The 20974-nt window shown below is 44.4% G+C and overlaps 1 protein-coding gene across 1 annotated transcript; it reads left to right on the top strand.

Moving 5' to 3' along the window:
* Window positions 1–446: 446 nt before the first annotated feature.
* tnfaip8l1 (tumor necrosis factor, alpha-induced protein 8-like 1) lies at window positions 447–19038 on the top strand. The gene is made up of 3 exons (XM_052073695.1): window positions 447–845; window positions 15168–15447; window positions 17601–19038. The coding sequence occupies exons 2-3, from the start codon at window positions 15176–15178 to the stop codon at window positions 17887–17889; spliced, it is 561 nt and encodes a 186-aa protein (XP_051929655.1). The 5' UTR covers window positions 447–845; window positions 15168–15175; the 3' UTR covers window positions 17890–19038.
* The last annotated feature ends 1936 nt before the right edge of the window (window positions 19039–20974 follow it).

A 20974-nucleotide genomic window follows, 5' to 3' on the forward strand; every position in this document is an offset into this window, starting at 1 on the left:
TGTTATCATGTTTATGATGGAGAGCTAGTTTTGAACAGAAGGTGAAAAAAATGTTAACACTGTGCAGAAATTTAGGAAAACAAAACTGTGCTAAAATTATTTACATCAAATGTATTGCATGTAAGAAAACTAAACTAACAATGAAATGCTAATTTATTGCACTTAAAAGTTAAATACAACTGAACTGTACTTATACATTATTTATTTCAAGTACCAATACTGTACAGGGGCACCATTTTTTTAATCAGCTGATTGAAAGACACAAAATATAAACATATGTTCAATAAAATTGTGTGTGAAGGGAAAAGTCCCTTCTCCCGGTTCCTGCTCATTGTTCCCTTCGTCCCGTTTCCTCTGGGAAATTTCCAGCCTTGGGACCGGGACCCTGATAATTGCTGGAAACCTCCATGGGGGCAGGGATCCGCTTGACCATCAATGCTCCTTTCTTTGGGCCTGATTGGGCCTTACTGGCGCTCTTGTTGCGCCTCTATTGGCCCAAAACCACATCAATCTGCTCAGGTCCAGGTCTCCCCTCAAGTTTGAAACTTTTTTTCCTTACAAGCAGGAATCGGGTTACAACTAAACGAGCTCTGGCAACCGACCTGCCTTGCGGCCGAGGGAAGAAAACACTGAATAATTCACACAACTGTGCTTGGCACACGTCTATAGAGAAGCGGAAAAGGAACAACCGAGACGACATCAAGCGGAGAGACAACAAGCCAAAGGCGGGCAAACATGCTGTGAAACACGGTTCTCCGCTTTGCCGAGAGCGATGAAGACCAGATAGAGTTGAGATAAGTTTGGCTTGTGTCCCTCTGACCGCTCCAGTGTGGAGAGAGAGCAAGGTGAGCCCCCTCGTCTCGAACGTTTAACGGTCGAGCGGCTTTTAATGAAACATTTCATCAACAGACTGAAAAGGCTCGCCTTTGTTGGTTGGGGGTCGTCAAAAGTTAACCGCTGTCAGATGAAGCCCACTCCTCACACGGTCGAGCAATTTAATCGGGGGCGTAGTTGTGTTTTGTGACGTCTTTTCAATGCGATGAACGCATGGCTTGTTAACATATCGACCAGAACATGAAAGCCAAGTGCCACCGAACCTGACGCTCAACCGCGTTTTACTACATTGCAGACGCAAAGGTCAGACTTGTTTGAATGCTGAGAGGCAAGCATTTACGCTACATTGGTGGTACGCCAATACCTCCTGTGCGTTAACTCTGTGAATGCTGAAAGAGCCAAGTTTCCACCCTACATTTTGTTTACATTATGTAGGGTACATATTAGTACATTGTTTACATGAGATGTCATACTTAGAAGTGTGTACAATGTTTGTGAATTCAACATTCTTGCGAATGATGGGTGGAATAAAATCTTGTGAACGAATTCCTGAGAGTCAAACATTCACCAGCATTCATCAGTTGCTGTTGTGCGGCAAAAGGAATGATTGGGTCAAATGTTCAGTGTCAAGCTTAGATGTCAATGTTGTGAGTCAAAAGCTTTGATTGTGTGAAGGTTGACAATCAAGTTGTTGTGCAAATTTAATTTGATTGTGTGACTTGCCACTACCACACCAGACCTTTGGTTTCAACATTTTTGGGGGTGAATGCTGAGGGTGTGAGTCGCAAAACACAACTTCATGAAGGGCCCGCAGCATTAGTCGAAATGCTGCTGTTGCGAGTCGAAAACCTTTTATCACATGATGGCTATAAAAGCAAACTGTGTGATTCGTGAGAACCCCACGCAAAAAAAAAAAAAACTTATATTGGATGAATGCTAAGAATCAAGCATTTTGGTTAATGTTTGGATTTCAGAAACCTCAAACAAAAAGTGTTTGTCCCGATGTCTTTGAAGGACTCAAATCGGTCAGATGAGAAAACAACATCATAACGCTCGCTTGTTGCCAGAGGCATGTAGGCCTAATATGTGGGACTGATATCTTGTCGTCCCCAATTCAATTGTCTATTGTTCCTTTAGGTTGCTCATTTTTCAGCATTTGCATGTAATTTCTAAAGGAATTGCATATCCTAGGGAGAGACTAGATTTGGTTATTTCCATGGCGCAGTTTGAACATGAATGCTTGTAATAAATGTATGACAGTCTTGATATATACTGTAGTTCTGGATAGAAAATGCTGGGGACAGATGTCATGTATTTTTGTGTCGTTGGGAAATAAAGCGGGGTGGGTAGAAAGTGAAACTGACAAGTGAGGGAGTTTGCGTCAAGATTGGCCCACCTTCTTGTGTTAGTTGTTTTTCAAAATAAAACAGCATGTCTGTCAAAAGCTTTGCCATATTTCACATTTACTATGTACAGGTTTGGGGCCCAATATTTCAGACAATGGATGACTGAGACTGTCAGGACTGGATGGCACAGACAGAGGATGCATATTTTCTATTGCACCCAGGCTGTTATGTTCGCATTAGATGTTGCGAGGAGCTCACAGGAAGTGGAGGAAATGCAGAAAAAGAAGAGTTTCGAACGAGCCTCGTTGCTGCCGCAGGCCGGCTAATTTACTGAAGCCCGAAAATTTGCGGGTGTTTGCGACAGCAGAGTATGTTGCTGTTGTTTTGTTTAGTTTAGTTTTTTTTTGTCAGGGTTTGTTCAAGGTCGCAAAAACGTTTGCTAACCGTGTGAACGTGGTATGAGACTAAAAGGCTCAGACATATGTTTTGAAAACACTGATATGTTTTGTAACACATTGCAGTGTTTACAATGTAAAGCTTTGCTCCAGAACAAGGCTCAAGTGTGGATGAATGGCCTCACTGTGCAGCCTGAGGGTCTGGGCAACTTGCAGTCCACGTTATCTTGCACAGCCTCCACAGACATGTCTGATGAATGGTGACTTTGGATTGAGGCTTTGGACTTCTTGATCGCATCAGAACTTTAAACAGTGGGGAGTTTCACTGCAGATGCACATTTGGGAGACTTTGGTTTCAAGAGAGTTCATTTACCGGTAGTTCTTTAGCTTAGCGATGCGTCGATAACAATCAATGGATTGTTTTTACAAACTAAATCCACCTGTTTTTCGCCATCTCAGGGGGCGGCCATTTTGCCACTTTCTGTCAAATGAAAATGACATAACAGTAGCTGAGGGCTTAGGTAACGACCAATCACAGCTCACCTGTTTTCTGAAGCTGAGCCATGATTGGTTGTTCCCGGAACTTAGAGCAACTGTGATGTCATTTTCCGGCAACAGCAAGTGCAGCCCCTGAGATGGACAAAAATGGGTGGATTTTGCTGCTTAACTCATATTCCACAAATGCAACATTATTCAGAATGCCGTGTTTAGAATAGTGGGGCTGCACTGATCATAGCATTGTCAAAAACATTTTAGGGTTGACTTCCCCTTTAAGCAAAATAGAATGCGCTTTTAGGTTACAACCAGTAAAAAGGTGCTGTTGATTCACTTTCAACTAGTTTGTTGTAAGAAGAAGGAAGTCGAGCTACATCCAGGCAGTGTTATTTTGCTCGATACAACATTAGCATTGAAACAGCAGAGGACTTAAATAGAGGCATTCTCTTATTCCATTAAAAAATGTATCAATTAATTGTTCATTTTCCTGTCGATTGAGCAAATTTGGTAACATTTGCATTGCGTTTGCATAGTTTACATAAACATAATTATGATCACGATTGACAGGCTTTGAGCTGTCAACTGGACAAAACAGTGAGGATTTTATTTGTTTATTTAATTTACATAAGCAAAAGTTGTTAATTTAACTGGCAAGGCTCAAATAAAAGTGTCCGTTTGTCATTACTTATATTAATTACTTACTAAAAGTCAAGTGCAGTCCAGCAGAAGTGCAATTAATCTACTTATTTTATATTTCATCCATGGACACGTTTAAATGAGCTTTTTTTTTTCCTTGACCAATATTCATCGTTAGATTTGCGCTGGATCTTCCTCGTTGTTCAACTTCCAACATCATTCCGGAAGACGCTAAATAATGACGTGCAATAATGAGCCCTTAGGTCCAAACAAAAGCCGGTGGTTGGTGGGTCTCCTCTGAATAACTGAAGATGCTCCCCTCTGTGCGTCTTTAGGAACAGGACAATAAAGTCGCACCACCAGACTGCTCCCATGTGGTGGTATTATTATCATTAAAAGCAATGCGTGAAAGTGCTGTGGTCGTAACATTTGAGATATTGTCGTTGGAGCTAAGTGCAGTCCGAGGTGTAACTTATTGAGCTGACAAGTAAAGGCGTTTGACCCAGTTTTGCTAGCTTGTTAAGTTCAGCAGCTGGCTTCCAGTTTCCCTGGAAATCCACAACACTCCCTCACTCAATGGCCACGGTATTGTTTCGAGCTGAACCAGTAAGAGATGGTGCTCCGTCCTCCATCACGCTTGGTTTTGACAAACGTATCAAAATGTCACCCCAGGGCCCGTACAAACGTGGCCGCTTGTAACAGAATTTTCTCAACAGTCGCTTTTTCATGAGCTGCTCCGACTGGTTCTGCTTGTCCCTGTTTACACAGCAGCAGTGGGACTCTAATGTGTTAACAGAAGTGATCATATCAATTCATTTGCTATTCAAAGCCATTGGAAACTATTATTCCAATGGACATTCATTGATAATTGATTATTTTGCCAGTGAGTGAATCTTATTTTCCAATGAGAATGGCCTTCAGTGCTGTTCTCTGCCTATCTTTGAATATTGTTCAGTTCTGATGAAACTGCCGCGATGGCAACATCCACCCTTATCTCTCTGAAGGCATTCATTTGCCACACAGTCATAGCTCTTGCTATCTTCATTAAGGATGTGAACTGCTCTAGTCATCAGTTTGAAGCTTTGACAAGTGATATTTGCGAGATTTCACGGCTGTATTATCGCAAATCCAGCTGTCGTGTTGGTTCTGTATTAGGGCAATTGAGGACAAGTTTCCGAAATGGATTATCCGAGGCGTAATTATCAGTAAATCCCTTTTGCAATTATTTCAGAAGGCACTGAATGGCAAACTATTTTTTTTCTTCCAAGAAGAAATGATATTCCGACAAGTCACTTGAACAAATAAACATTTACTGCCCTATTTAAGCAGGAGAAAAATCGTGGCGCGCATGAAAGCAGTGTAGCCCGAGGCCATGAGCTTAGACCCGATATGTTCAAATTTAAAAGCCAACATTAACAAAACGAAATGCTGGCATAATCATTCTAATTGGGGTTAAAATACAGACAGTGCAGCAGTGTAAAACGTTCTCAGTGCTTCCACGCCAATCTCCTAATTCAATAGTTTTGGGGCATCATGCAAGTTTGATCTGAATTTGCACCCCTTGCCGATTCCTTCCAGACACTCAAATGCATGGGCATCGAACCCATTTTTGTCGCGGACCGCATTTTAGTTACCATTTCCGTTGGAGGGCCATTACGACTGAAATCATATAAAGAAGTCAAGAATAACAGTTTATTGTTGTTTAAGTTACTGTCATGGGGTGTTTGGTAACAAGAAAATGTTTACAATATCTCTATTCTTTATTACATATGAGAATTTGAAATTTTGGTCCATATTTTATCAAGCCTCATGGAAGTTGCCATGCTTGATTTGCTTTCGCGGGCCGCATAAAATGATGTAGCGGGCTAGATGTGGCCCCCGGGCCTTGACTTTGACACCTGTGCTCAAATGTATCAAAATCCACATGATATATACAACGTTGGTAATACATAGTTGATGAGTCATGGCAGTGACTAATTTCGACAGAGTGGCGAGGCATAACAGCAGTGTGACCTTTCTGTCCTGGTCCTGTGAAAGCACTCCTTGCTGTTCTATTAACAAACTTAACAAATTAGGCCGGGTGGGCTGGAGGTGAAGTAAAATTAGTCATTTATGTGACTGGCTTCTGCGGTGGCCTTAATTAAAATGTCATTGGCCCAGACATCAATCATTACTCCAGCACCAGTATGAATTCAATTAATGGTCGGCCTGCTATACTATTGCTTATTAGAATGGAAATAATGTGTAGTTCCAACTCGGACTTGGCAGTCAAAGAAGGGAGAATGTATGCCGTTTGTTCTGCGGTAGAGCAAATCGGCCTCGAGTGTGCATTTTAATGCAAGAACAAATGTCAGCGAATGTTGTTTTGACCCTCGGCTATTGCGCTTTTATTATCCATGCGTATTTGTGACTTATGTTCCCACATTAAGGGCATCCGCTCGCAGCCACTGTCACGCGCCGTGTTTGCCGGTCTTCACATGTTGGCATCCACCTGTTGCAGCAGACTTCTCTCGCTTGCCCTTGGGTCTCGTTTGCCTCGCTGAATTACTCATCAGCGAGCCATGATATGCCTTTGTTTTAATGATCGATTGTTCACGGGAACGTGACGGATCATGAAAAAGGGCAACGGGGTCCGACGGCGCACGCCGTTTGATTGAGAGGCTGCCGGGTGGCGTAAGATTTGACAAGACTGCGTGGGAAGATGAGAAAGCGGGCAGTCGAATCACGCATGTCGAACTGTGCCCGCACGTGAGCAACATTTGAAGTCATCGCATGAATGTTGCACTGGGGCACGCACACATGGGATATCATCCTGTTTTATGCGACGGTTAAAACGCAGCATCTGTGGAGAAAAGAAGCCTCCGACCGAAGTTGACGAGAGACGAAATTTCGAACCGGCTCTCATCCTCATCTCCAGCTGTTACGTTTGAACACAAAGCACGGATGCACCTTTTATATAACTAGCGCGATTGTCTATTGTTTCTCTCTGAGCTGAGGGAGGGGGGGGGGGGGGGATTATGTCATGCAGCCGCCGGGGCGGAAGTTTGTGGATGGGAGTTTTCTCATTCAGGATTTCTCAGTCGAACTTTAATCACGACCAAACATGCAGGCTCACTCTCGGTCGCTCCCAATCATTGCACTTCTCCCTCCGAGTAATCCATCAATTGGAATTCAAAAGTTTAACCGTGTTGGTCTTCGTTCAGTAGATCCAAAATTGTCTGTTTTTACAACCCACTTTTGTGCAGCTCAAGTTGTAATCCAAAATCATTCAGTGCCCTGTCGCCTAATTATGCTCTTTACTATCCTTAAGAAATACTTTGCCCAACTCGCTGGTCACTGACTAACTGTGGGGAAAATTAAAAATCAATCTTCAAGGAATTTCAATGGGGTTGGAGACTCTCTCTGATTTCCTGTTGAAGTGCCGCTGTGTATTGGGCCGAATAATGTTGCCCCAGAGGAGTCGTGACTTTTTGCGGCTGTAGCGTAGCTTACCTTTAGCGTTCATATAGTGTCATCGTGCTTCTTGAGACGGCAAATTAGCTCATTCTGGTTGCAGCCAAATCGTCCACTCCGTTTTGACCGAGTTGCCTTGAGGACACAACGACTTCAAAATCAATTCCCCAATCAGCAAAATTCTTTTGATCCATCAATGTCAAACTGCCCTTTTCAGTTGAAAGATCATTCGAGTTGTCAACAATTCATTTGATTATTGCCTCATGTTTTCCCAGCTAGGCCCTTGTTGAAGTGTTTCCCCCGAGGGCATTGATATTTAAATTTAATAATCAACATGGAAATAACGTGTATCTCGTTGCCTTTGTATACCGCCCGCCTCCGCTCTCCGTTGATTGCGATTGTGCGTCTGTTGAGCTTCTTGACGTTCTGCTATTTTGTATTTATGGGGCCGTTCGCGGCGGTGTTCCTTCATGTTTTTGAAAAGATGCCGAACAAAAGAGGAGTGATTTTATTTTGATACACCCGTGTTGAAAAAAAAAAATAAAGATTTCAGCTGACCGTAATATGCCGAATTGATCCATTAGCAGAAAGAAAGAAAAAAAGCGGGTGTCAGCAGCTCGTTATTGGCTTGTTTGTGTTTATGGAGTGCATAATTCTGAACCGATTTACGACTCTTGAGAATGTTTGAGCAGTAAATCCTTCCTAAAGACACTCTTCCCTGCTTCAAGGACTGACGTCTCTTTCCAGGGTCACAGTGCCCTGCTCCACGTGACAGGACTTCAAGCCAGAGTCCCCCCCCCCCCCCCCCTCCAAGAGCTTGCAAGTCGTGACATTTTCTGCTGCAATCAACCAAATCACTCGTAGCATGAAGCGTCATGGAAAGTCCTTCAAACCCTCCCCGAGTGTTTGTCGTGGCAAAACACAGGAGGGGAAACATTCCGTATTGATTCAGTCCCTAAGCCGGTTGGTTTTGAGCGTCCGTTTCATCGTCTGGAGACTTTCTGACCTTTTGTCGTCGCCTTTTCATACCTCTGTAGATTTCTGACTGACAAGCGAGTGCTTCTGACGCAAACGCAAGATGCTTGTTCTGCTTCGTGGTTCATATTCGCGTCCTGCTCACATCCATTCGTCCCAAAATATGTGCAGCCAAGAGTGCCGCCCCCCCCCCTTCTTTACAAGCCGTGTTGTTTTTGGCATCGCATCCTTTGATTTATTTTTGAAATCTTCCTTCTTGCCTCACTTGACCGGTAAGCCCGTCTTTTCTCACAGCCCTTGAGCAAGCCGTCTGCACCTGGATGAGTGCGTGAGTCCGAGGCTGTGACTCCGGTTTGCTGCACTATCACAAGACGACCCGTCTCAACGTGGGTAGGAGGTCGGGTATCACTTCCGCGAATCATGTTTTCTGAGCTATTCTTTAACTGTGTGTACATGACTGCTTCTGTGGGCTCCTGCTGTTTGTGCTTCCCTGCCATTTTCGACAGTGTGGGTTGGGATGATCATTCCGGGACATGGCTGCGTAGTGTCTTCGCCATCTTGCAGTGGAAATGGCCTTTGGATTCTGCTGCCACTGCGGAGGCCCTTTGAATAAACTGAAGCGGACTGAGACATTGTGGCGTCACCGAGGGCAGGAGTATGGTGACATAAACAAGACATTGGGAAAGCATAGCAGAAACATTGTAGAGTGAAGAAACACTGAGGGGATGTAGTGGGGGAGGGGGGGCACAGTGATAGAGACAGCAGGGACAAAGTGGAAACACTTTGGGACAAAAAGAGACAGTGGAATTGCCAGTGGAGACAGACGTAGATGTGTCGCGAAGAAAGAAATTGGGGACGTAATGGCGCTCTAGAAAAAAGGCATACTGAAGATACGCGGAGAGTTTATGTCGCTCATTTGTGGGAACAGTGAAAGTATACAGGAACACACAGGGCTGCTTTGGATTCTTGTGTCTGTCTGTTCTCCCGTTTGTCGAGTGGTTAGCGTTTCGACCTCATAGTACAGAGGTACCGAGTTTGATTCCAGATCCGGCCTTCCTGTGTGGAGTTTGCATGTTCTCCCGTGCCCGCGTGGGTTTTCTCCGGGTACTCCGGTTTCCTCCCACGCTCTAAAAACATCCACGGCAAGCTGATTGAACCCTCCATGTGAGCGTGAGCGCGGATGGTTGTTCATCTCTGTGTCCCCTGCGATTGATTGGCAACCGATTCAGGGTGTCCCCCGCCTACTGACCGAGGACGGCTGGGTTAGGCTCCAGCACCCCCCGCGCACTTGTGAGGATAATGTGGATTAGAAAATTGATGGATGGGTGTGGGGTGGGGTGGGGTGTATGTATATATATATATATATATATATTCATTCATCTTCCGAACCGCTTGATCCTCACTAGGGTCGCGGGGGGTGCTGGAGCCTATCCCAGCTGTCCCCGGGCAGTAGGCGGGGGACACCCTGAATCGGTTGCCAGCCAATCGCAGGGCACACAGAGACGAACAACCATTCGCACTCACACTCACACCTAGGGACAATCTAGAGTGTTCAAGCAGCCTGCCATGCATATTTTTGGAATGTGGGAGGAAACCGGAGCACCCGGAGAAAACCCACGCAGGCCCGGGGAGAACATGCAAACTCCACACAGGGAGGCCGGAGCTGGAATCGAACCCGGTACCTCTGCACTGTGAAGCCGACGTGCTAACCACTGGACTACCGGGCCGCCCTAAATATATATATATATATATATATATATATATATATATATATATATAGATATATAGATATATATATATATATAGATATATATAGATATACTAGCTGGTTCGCTGCCCTCCGGGCGGCTCATCAGCTAGTTCCTGCGGAAGGCTGGTAAGGTGGGCCTTCGGCCCACAAAAGTGTTGTTGCTTGGTTCAACGTTCATCTTCATTGCTTATCGCGAAAATAAAGAGATGTTTAGCTCTACTAAATAACTAACAATTTCATTGCAATGCTTGTGGGTAGACAACATTTTTTCGCTAAGATGCCCGCGCGATCGTAGTGAGCCACTGCCTGAGCGGCGCAGTGGCGGCGCGCAGCGGCGCGGTGAAGTAGGTACGTTTTGAAAAGGGACAGGCGGAAGGTAGATATATACACAGAAGAGTATTTTTAACCCTTTCAGAAACAGCAGTTATGACAGTGGGCAGCTTATGGTGCATGAAAGGGTTCAATGGACATATTAAGAATACACGTACAGTTTTACAGAACATGAGCAGTGTGTACATGCCTCCCAACAATTGTATTAGTCATGTCACTATCCTGAAGAAAAACAGCTGTGAACACCCAGGTATCAAATTGCGGTATCCCTCGCATCGATAAAACTTGGACTGAGCGAGGAAAAAGAGCAGACGGCACACAAGAGACTCACATCGGCGACGTTTGCCATCGCACGGCGACATCGGTTAAGGAAAAGTTAACTCTGTTACATTTTCAACTGTACGGCTCAAAAAAGGAAGTATGTTTTCATCTCGCTCTGACCCGATGACGTTGTCCGCAAAGGCGAAGGAAAGGTGTTCCTGTCTGCTGATTAAAAGGGGGCCAAGTGTGGGGAAATCGCACAGACGGCGTCCTCATAGCGTATCCACCGTATCTCGTTTGCTTGCAGTGGAACTCTGGGTCAACATGGTGGATACAATGTAGAAATACAAAGAAGAGACGATGCAAACACCAGTTGAGACATTTTGCGGACATGGCGGACATACTGTCGAGATCTTGTGGTGGACGTCGTCGAGATAAAGTGGAAACATGGACACACTGTTGAGCCATCGTGATGACAATATGTTGACAGTGGAGCTCTTGTGGGGGACACTGTTGATACATTTTCAGGGGGACACCATGGCCAGCGTGTCGGGTTCACGCATATCGTAAGAGGATAGATGTCTGAATTTGGCCTGAAACACAGTCATGCTGCTCCAGCATGTCACCAGGAAACACGTCCTCCATCCAAAGCCTTTTCATCATTCTGAGCTCTTGTCCCGTGGGGAATAGTTTTTTTTCCTTCCCCCTGTGAAGTCTTCATTTTTCTCTCCGTAGGGCAATAGATGAAGGGAAGCAAAAGCCATATTGGATCATATTCCATCCTCGCACGATTGGACATGACGTACAACACTCTTAGGTTGAAAGTGTTTGTATTTGTGGTTATGTCCTCCTTTCCTCATCGTTTTTTGTTTCTTTTTCTCCCCTTTTGCTCATCAACAAGCTACACCGAGTTGACAGCGTTAGATGACAGCAGTCCCCGGCGAGGGCGCATGAAACGGAGCAATGTGAATCTTCAGAGACGAGGTTGTGCAAACATGATCCATTATCGCGCTTTGTGACGCGGTGACTCATCCTTCAGGAAGGTTGCGGCGATGAGGTTAATACTTTGTCTCAGTGTGCCGAAAACTGACTCCGCTTTTGTGATTAACGAGAGGGGGATCGTGACTTATCGTGCATAATGAATGTGAATTCAGTGTTGTTGTTTTTTGTTGTTGTGGGGGGCGGGGGGGTTGTGTTTTTTTTTTATGTCCCGTTGGATCATTAGCTTCCTCCTTGTTATCAGTTTCACACGCATTGCATCAGTGCAGGATATCCGGTAACAAGTGCAGCCCGACGCTGAGGTGCTAGATAATCTTCGACCAGCAGAAGCAAAGAGAAAGGAGAGATGTAAAAGTCGATTCGGCGGGGGTCTGTATATAAATAACCCCCTCGTTGAACACCTAGGTTTCCCTCATGCTGGCTTACAATTGATATGTCGTACCTGACTCCACCGGCAGTAGCGTTCAAGCCCTCCTCTCTAGCTGTCGCCCCCCCACCCCCACCCCCACCTTACACCACCCCCCCTCCCTCTTCCCCTCGTGTCTTCCTCCCTGGGAAGCATCCTGCTGACACTCTCCAAGGAGTCTTATTGATATTCTTGGAGAGGCATTGCAGTGAGAAAGAGGGAGTGAAAGTCACACAGAAGCAGTACTTTCTAATATAGGGAACTACTTGAGTTACAATAAATAAATCACAATCGACATATGTAATTGGTCTCTAACATGCACGTGGATGGAGGATTGTTGAGAATTTCGATTGACATCCATGTGGAGGGCTTGTGTATGACTCCAATATCGACTCAAATCATTGCCGCTTAAGCCGTGGCTCCCGTCGACGCATGTCAAGGCATATTCGATCGGAGCCTGTTCTACATCTTTGGCCCCAGGGGAGGCCAAGGATGTTTCTTTAACTTCTTCGCCGGCAAAGCTGCATATTAACACTTTGGCTCAGTGCCTTGCTTCCAAGGTATCCCCGTCAAGATCGCAATTCTCCGATGTCAGCCCAAAACTGACTGTAACATTGTCGACGGTGCTGTTGGCTAATGTGCTTTTACACTGCTACCTTGATTTGTGACTTCTATTTGATTCATGCCTGTGCTTGGAACTCAAATGTTTGTTGATCTCAAATTGTGAGTGAGACAGTTTTTTTAACCTATTCTAAATCAGTAAAACTATTGAATGGATTAAAAGTAAAATACTATAAAATAATAATAAAATTATCTTTAATTTGACAAAATAAAGGTAAATTTATGTACAAATGAATATCGCACTCTGTGTAATAGACACAAGTGAAAGTGCCTGTGTTGCCTGTGCAGCATTCAACAGGAAGAATAGACCTTATTAATGAATAGAATAAGAAAAATATCATTTTTGTTAGTTGCCTAAAGCAGGTAAATGTGTTCAGTAGCTATATTCCTAAAATACTGTCATGCAAAAAGTCATCGTACCACCCAAATGGAGTTAGCAAATAAACATATCCATTCTGGCACAAATACACTAATAATTCACTCGAAGCATTAGTATAAAGCTCATTAACATGTAGTGATGGAAATGGCATCTTAACTCATTCAGTACCGGCCAATTCTGAACCAAGTCTGAAAAGACGTTTAAAAACGTCTTTGGGAGTGATTGAGTTTAATGGTCATATTAGGATGGCTAAAGACGCATATCACACAGACAAACAAAAAAAGAAACGGTCTGTCAGCCATTAATGCGATGACATTCTCGTAGAACAGCCACAAAATGGCACATCGGTGACTGGTATCGTCAGCCTTTGTGAACACTCAATACATAGAAATAAGGGGCCCGATACTCATCCCTGGTGTCAGTCCTCATCCATCTAAAGTAATAATATATCCAAGAGTCAAAAATGTTCTTTGCAATAGTTTTTGCTACGTGGCACCACAAGTCTAAACACAGTGTTTGCATTTGTGGAATAAGAATGAAAAAGGCTACTCCAAGCCTTCCAAGGACGCTGACATTTAATGCACCACTGCTGGCTGCTCTCAACGGCAATTGATGTCAAAGTGGCCACGGGCTTGCCTTTCCAATGTTACGACTCGCCTGTTTTCCCGGGTTTGGGCATGCGGCGTTTGCAACGCAGGTGAAACGATGGGAACTGAGCGTGCCCACTTGTGCAAAGACATTGCGAGCCATTCGTAACCTTGAAACGTTGTGTCGTCATAATGACACTGATTTGGGCCCTGACTACGACCAGCCGATGTTGTGAAGTGCCGGGTAGTCATAGTCCTCATACCAAAACTGAAACGGACTAGTTTTCTTTATTGTGGGGCCATCTGAAGTCAGCTGTGGACTTACACATACATGAGAGGTCCACACCTTTTTATTCATTCTCTTTGTGCTGACATTGAAAAGCCCTTCGGGGGGTAAAAAAGGATTTTGGTTGCCTGTTTATTTTCGTGTACTATCCTCTGAGATCCGTGCGGGTGAGAGAGGGAGTTCACAGGGAAACAGATTCATTTTATTTTTCACAAACAGAATGTACAAACTTGAAGGGATGACCCGCGGAACGCTTTGAGTCAGAGCTGCCGGCATGATGAGGGCAGCCGACTCATTTGATTTGGCCGATGGAGAGGAGGGGGGGGGGCTGTGGATGCTGGCAGACGCCCTGACCCTCACAATTTCCCAGCCTCGCTATTTTTGAGCCGCATGTAGCAGCCGCTCAAGTAGCATCGTACATAAATCGAGTAACAGAATGAGTGACGCTTCTGTCTCCCGCCAAGTTCCCCTTTCGCCCATGCGGGCCTCCGAGTGTGTTCGGGAGATGAGATGTCCACATGCATTATGATGACTTCTTCTCTAACTAGCTTGTAAGCCACCAGCCACAAGGCGGCGGGGTCTCATTTGAAAGCTGTCACTGCTCATTATCTTATAAAGACGAAAGATTTCGGCCCGGCGCTTAATGCGGCGTTTTATGTGCATCGGCCTCACACGCTGTAATTCTCGAGACACATTTCTACCACTCGGCGCAGTTCCTCTTTCCTTTGCGATGAGCGCATTTCTCTCCGGGGATGGGGATTGGACGACGTTTCTTTTGAGCAACAAGGAGGAAAATGAGTGATCAGTTTAGTCAATCCTGTTTCAAAGTAGTTTGTGTTTGTTTTAGATGGCACTAAAAGTTGGATTTTCCACAAATTCATATTACAATAGCAATCTTATCTCAATATTTTCACACAGTCTAAGAAATACTCGAGGTGATACTTAGACCGTTGGCCTTCAGCGGACTTGGGGAGACGATAAGGGAAAGTCGGTTCAGCTTGCGAACGTCACATAACCAAACTCAAAAAACAAGGTGAGCAGCGATTGCTGGTTACCGGAGCCGTAAGCAACTGTGATGTTATTATTGGTCGCCAGCGAGTGGCAAAATGGCTGCTCCTGACATGGACGAAAACGGGTGGATTTCGCCCCGGTAACGGTCCACGGACCGGTGGTTGGGGACCCCTTGCACTGGAGAGCCTTAAAACTTCAGTTCTTTTTCCGCACATCTTTAGAACGGTCAAGTTTTTACAAAGGTCGCAATGTTGTATTTTTGTTTTTCTCACAACTTGCCATATTAAGTAATGGACTGTTTAACTACCGATTCTAACTGAGCCAGGAAATGTCGTCGGCCGATTGTATCGAATGCATGCATAGCTTGTAAGCATTTAACTTAAGCGTCCTCTCTTGCCCACAGTGTCGACCATGGACTCCTTCAGCACAAAGAGCTTGGCCCTGCAGGCGCAGAAGAAACTAATGAGCAAGATGGCCACCAAGAGCATGGCGAACCTTTTCATCGACGATACTAGCAGCGAAGTGTTGGATGAGCTCTACAGGGTCACGAAGGAGTACACCCGCAACCGCAAAGAGTCCCAGAAGATCATCAAGAACCTGATCAAAATGGTGGTGAAGTTGGGAGTGCTCTACAGGAACAACCAGTTCAGTGGCGAGGAGCTGATCCTTGTGGAGAACTTCAGGTGGGCATCACAGATCGCTCAGTACTTGATGAATACGTTTCAGAGTGTGTCACGTTATTATGTATTGATTTATGGCATAGGGAAAATGCGCTTTCATTGCACAAATGTTAAAAAGTCTTAAAAAAGAATAAAACCATGGTATGAAGTTATAGTAATGACAACATGCAGAATTATACAGGGCTCAGACTGCTCCTACATTGGGCAATTTGCCGCATTAATTTGAGAAAGTGTATTTAAAAAAAAAGTTATCTACTTGTGCATGTGCGACCGGTAAATGTGTCCAATAATTTAATTTTTTTTAATTGAATATTTCTTATTGCTGACAAACGGATGCTCCATCCACACTTCTCACTCATGTAGTGAAAATAAGTGGAAATGTGAATAATTACTTCATGAGTTGATTTACTGTGTGCGCCCGAAAAATTTCAGGTTAGGCGAAATTGTGCTCCTAGTTAAAAAAAAATAAAATAAATAAAGTTAGTCTGGAGCCAGGCCGTAATTAACACAGTGAAGAGAATATTAATGTGAATAGAAAGGAGATGAGAGGTACAACAATGAATTGGCAACTAATTGATGATCAAAGTAATCGAAGGTTTGGTAAGCGATTCATTGTGTCTTGTTGAATTTAAAATGGTTCAAAACTTCAGAATTTCTGCTTCACTACAGTCAATCCAATTTTTGTCGGTCGCCATGGACGCAGACAACCTTCGGGTTGAATCCAAATCAAATGTTTGCAAACATCTGCTTTTCATTTGAAAAACAATCAGTAACATTCTGGCTTTTTCTCCGAAATGTTACCCACCAAACCGGTAACTGAATCTTAATACTGTATATGTTTGTGCATTTTCTGCACTGTCACTTTGGAGTCAAACTTTTATATTCCATTCATCGATTGACAAAATAACAAATTCATCAGCGATTATAATAACTGTTAGTTGCAGCGCTATCGGAGATCCCTCAAAATGTAACATTCCAGTTACAATACAGTGTACTGTATTGCATAAAACGAATTGCTATCAATGTAAATTAAAAGATGGACTAAAATCACATTGTACTCTTATTTATTGTTCAAAACATGCCAAGCAGAAGCAGGAAAGCAGACCCATGCATAGACGGTATTGTCCAATCACTTATCTTGCCGAGCCAAACTTTTCCAGGTCTTGAGCAGGTCTTTTGAGTCCACATCCAAATCAGCAAGCAGGTCGCGCGATACGCCAACGGGCTTATCCGTAAATGGAGCAAGGAAACCACGATAGCGTGTATCCTATTGACGCGCTCGGCCGTACTGCCATTGTTTTGCCTGTAGCCCGAGCAGATGGCTTTTGTCTTGACTTCATCGTCCTCTCATTTAATCAAGCAGGAACTATGTGCCCCTTACCCAAAACATACTCAACATGTTTGTGCAGTCCTTATCCAGCAAGTCAGGGCACTTGCTTGCGTAAGAACATTGTTTGTCCGCTATATCGGGATTCACTGTTGTGTTCAATGTTCCTTTTTTTAAGGGTTTATAAAACTCCACTTATTTACATGAATGTCCTTCCCATTTGGAAAAGGAGAGCCACAGTCTCAGGTGCGCCATTTACTGGACTCTCAAAGTAGCGGAAGAACAGAAACATCTTTGCACAGAAGATGCTGGGGAGAGAATAAATGTGATGCGTACCCTCTTCGATGTTCCAGTTAACACCCCGCAACCCACGGCGAGTGGAGAGCGGCGGCATCTTCGGAGTCACTTCAGGGAGGGCACTCAAAAGTGAAAGGAGGCGGGGCCCAACGGGGTCCACTGGGACTAAACACAATTATTTATTATTATATTATTTATTTCAATGTTCTTTTTATTAGGTTTTAAGAAGTTTGAGGCTTCATCCAGGCTTTCAAGACAAAATAAAAATGGTTTGGAGGAGAAGGCGGCGTCTTGTAGTCTCTCTGGTCTTTCTATATCACGGCTTCTCATGTGTTGTAGTTGAGTCGGGAATAGCACTGAAAAATTACGGTAATTAAATCAAATCGTAAATCTCGTGGAATGCAATTCAGGACCCACCAAAAAGAACAAGGCAGCGGTTTCTATTTTTAACCAAGTGATGTGACCGTGTCAGGACTCGAGACTGACAGCCTGTCTCTTTTATTTATTTATTTGTATTTTTCTTGCCTCGCAGGAAGAAAGTCCACACGCTGGCCATGACGGCGGTCAGCTTCCACCAAATTGACTTCACCTTTGACCGCCGCGTCATGAGCGCCCTGTTGAACGACTGCCGCGAACTGCTGCACCAGGCCATCAAACGCCACCTGACGGCCAAGAGCCACTCGCGCGTCAACCACGTCTTCAATCACTTCGCCGACTGCGATTTTCTAGCCGCTCTGTACGGGCCCTCCGAGGTTTATCGCGCTCACCTGCAGAGAATCTGCAACGGCGTCAACAAGATGCTCGACGAGGGAAACCTCTGACCACTGCTTGAGGGCCCCCCCCCCCCCCACCCCTCCTCCTCTTCACATCCGTTCCCCCTTTCCCACCTCCCATCTCGGATATTTTAAGTTTCAGGTGACAATCATAAAACTCTCAAACATTATAACACTGAAGGGGCTTTTGTTTCGTTTTCTTTTTGTGTTTTTTCCCAAGGTCTTTTGAGTTCCTTTTTGCGTTTTTCTCCAAGCAAACAAAGCCCATACAAATGAATGTAAAAGAAAACCGTATGGGAGCGCGTGCGCCTTCAACACCTTCCTGCTCTTTCCAAGGGCACAATGCTCGCCGTCTCACTCAGTTGAGAAGAAATGAATCCCTGAACAGGCAGTTTTATCGCTGTAAACAATGGCTCGGAGAGGAAAGAAATGTCTATAGCGTTTTCCCAAATACCCAGGACATAAAAGCTCTTTTTATATATATATATATATATAAATAAATATTTTTAAACTAGTATTGCACTCAAGCCTGACTAAGCTCTGTACTGTATTTTCCCCCCCCTGTATTAATGCAACTATGTGAACTAGAGCAGATTAATCCTGCTTAGCCTGCATTTTAAATATCTAAACATCTTAACTTCATAGTGAGGCTATGGCCTTTTTGTTCCAAAGTCATCAATAAAGCCGCTTCTATTTTTTCCCTTTTTTTTTTTTTTTTTTTTTTTTTGGAACAGTCTGCTTCCTAGCCAGCACAATGAAGATGAAGTATTTGGACCTGGAATATAAAAGAGTCTGCGCCGCGTGTGTTGTCTTTTGCGCTGACTCAGATGTCTCTCACTGAGTCAACATTGTGACTGTAAGAGACTGCGTGACGAGGCGATCTTCACTTCTACTACCCGCGTTGGCTCACGGGAAATCACAATGACACCAAAGGTATAAGTCTGAATGATCCCCGATCAATGACTCTGAATAAAGATCATTACCAATTACGTTTTCCTAAACGATATTCTTTCTCGCAAGAATCCAGTCGTAGCTGAAATGGCAAGACACAACCCAAGTGATGGTTTATGCGTAGCAGAAAACACACCAGCTGAGCAAAGAGACTTACTAGTGGGCCAGTGTGCTCACCAAGAGCCCGTTCGTCTCTGTTGGTTGGCTGCTATAGTGACGAACGTGGTAGTTTTATGTTGAGGGGGGGGGGGGGGGGGGGATGGGCGCTTGATGTGAAGTGCACAGATGTAATCAAGGAGCACGGGAACAAGAATTTAGGGCAAATCTTGTTTATTTCATTATTTTCTTAATGGTTTGGGGCAGTGGTGGGCAAACTACGGCCCGCGGGCCAAATCCGGCCCGTTGGTCTTTTTAATCCGGCCAACTGAAGGTTGGTACGCAATTAAAGTTCAATGTCAATGACTGCATTCATTTCATTAGGACTCGTAATGACAGACATTCCAACGCCAGGTGGCACAGTTACTTGAAGTTGCAGAGCATAGGGAGGAAGGGGGAGATGATACGGAAGCCCGCAGTAGCGCCAAGTCAAGCAAATCCCGTTCGATACGATACGTAAGTCTGAAAAACGTGCCAAAAAATGCAAAATACTGCTTTTTAAATAAAGAAATCCAATTAATATTATGTCGAATTTAGTTCACCCTTTTGATCCGGCCCTCAATATTTTCTGGTTCTCATGTGGCCCTATGCAAAAAATAATTGCCCACCTCATTTGGTTTTTTGGGGGGGCCGGGGGGTCAAAACCCCCCAAATGCATCAGGTATTGTCATAAGCTTGATATAAGACACACACTCCCAACAAACCTGGGCATTTTTTGTCTGCTTGGTTGTCAACAAAGTAAAATCAAAATACTGGTAATTCAACATACCGTAATTTGACATATTTTTGGTCCTGACCCAAAACATTGGGAATACAGGTAGAGAAATTGAAGTAGAAGTGCTCTGACGCATGTCATCATAGCATTCTGGTGAACAGAACAGCATGATTTCCGGTGCGAGGCTTGAAAGCATGCAGCCTAATGGTCATAATGGAGCGGTGGAATCAGCTGGAGTTCATTTGGCAAACTATTCCAAAGAAATTAGCTAAAAAAGAAAGCTGCGTGATGAAAAGTCTGGCTGGGAAAGAAAAAAAAAGTGAGGCTGCAGGGGGCTGCATGTAAAGATTAGCCGCACAACACTGCACTTGATTGTACTGTTTCATTGTAATAACAGCCAGCACTCTGGCTGGGCTTGTTAGAATGTCGTTAGCGCCAGCCGCGCCATTTCGACACACGGTGGTCTCACCTCAAAGTCGGCGCGCTGTTTGCACAACACGTCTTTCATTGCAGTCAAAGGACGTTTGTTGTTTGTCTTGCACAAAAGGAGCTCGGGCTATTCCAGAATGGCCGTCTTTGTTTTTCCATCACCCGAGTCTGTCCATGAGATTGCTCTGCGCCTCAGCCTAATTTCGTATTCCGCGAGTGACTGAGTGAACGTGTGTGTGTGCGTACCTGTGACAGAATTGGAAATTGAGCCATGTAATAAGCGCCGTACGTTTCCCAGATAGGATTGCAGAAACTTCAACTTCCTGTAACTCAGCCGCTCTGCCAAAGAGGAGGAGAAGTAGAAGAGCTGCTGTTACTCAGCACGTCTCCGCTTCCCGGGGAAGCGTTCACACAACAATATGCACTTGATTATCATAACATTCAATGATGAAGACGTGTGGGGCTTGGGTTTTCAGCCCCCCGCCACCCCTTTTTTTGCAATTGAGGCTATCTCATGGTTCTCTCTCTGTTTATCAAACCAGGACATAAATATGGTCTGCAATGACTTACTTTAGTGACCCTCTTCATACTGTCCTTGATGCATTGTGAACTGTGTTTCATTGTATGCACATTTATTTTCTGTGTGTGTGTGTGTTCCTGTACTGTATCCAGTCACAGAAAATACAATATATTTACTTTTCATAAAGATTACTTTTCTAGTCTTTTTTTTATATTAATTTCGACTAGCCTAACATGCAAATGTTGGAGCCCGAATTCAAACCCCGACCTTAGAACTGTGAGGCAGATGTGCTAACCCAGTGGTGTCAAACTTTTTTTTTTTTTGCCATAGGCCACACACGTGTTCCCTCGGAGGGATGCAAA

The sequence above is a fragment of the Hippocampus zosterae genome, chromosome 8, assembly GCF_025434085.1.
Source record: "Hippocampus zosterae strain Florida chromosome 8, ASM2543408v3, whole genome shotgun sequence".
NCBI classification, from domain to species: domain Eukaryota; kingdom Metazoa; phylum Chordata; class Actinopteri; order Syngnathiformes; family Syngnathidae; genus Hippocampus; species Hippocampus zosterae.

Coding starts and splice junctions, on each gene's coding strand:
- tnfaip8l1 (XM_052073695.1), top strand. CDS start 15,176: ATGGACTCCTTCAGCACAAAGAGCTTGGCCCTGCAGGCGCAGAAGAAA. Junction 15,448..17,600: donor ATCCTTGTGGAGAACTTCAG/GTGGGCATCACA, acceptor CTTGCCTCGCAG/GAAGAAAGTCCACACGCTGG.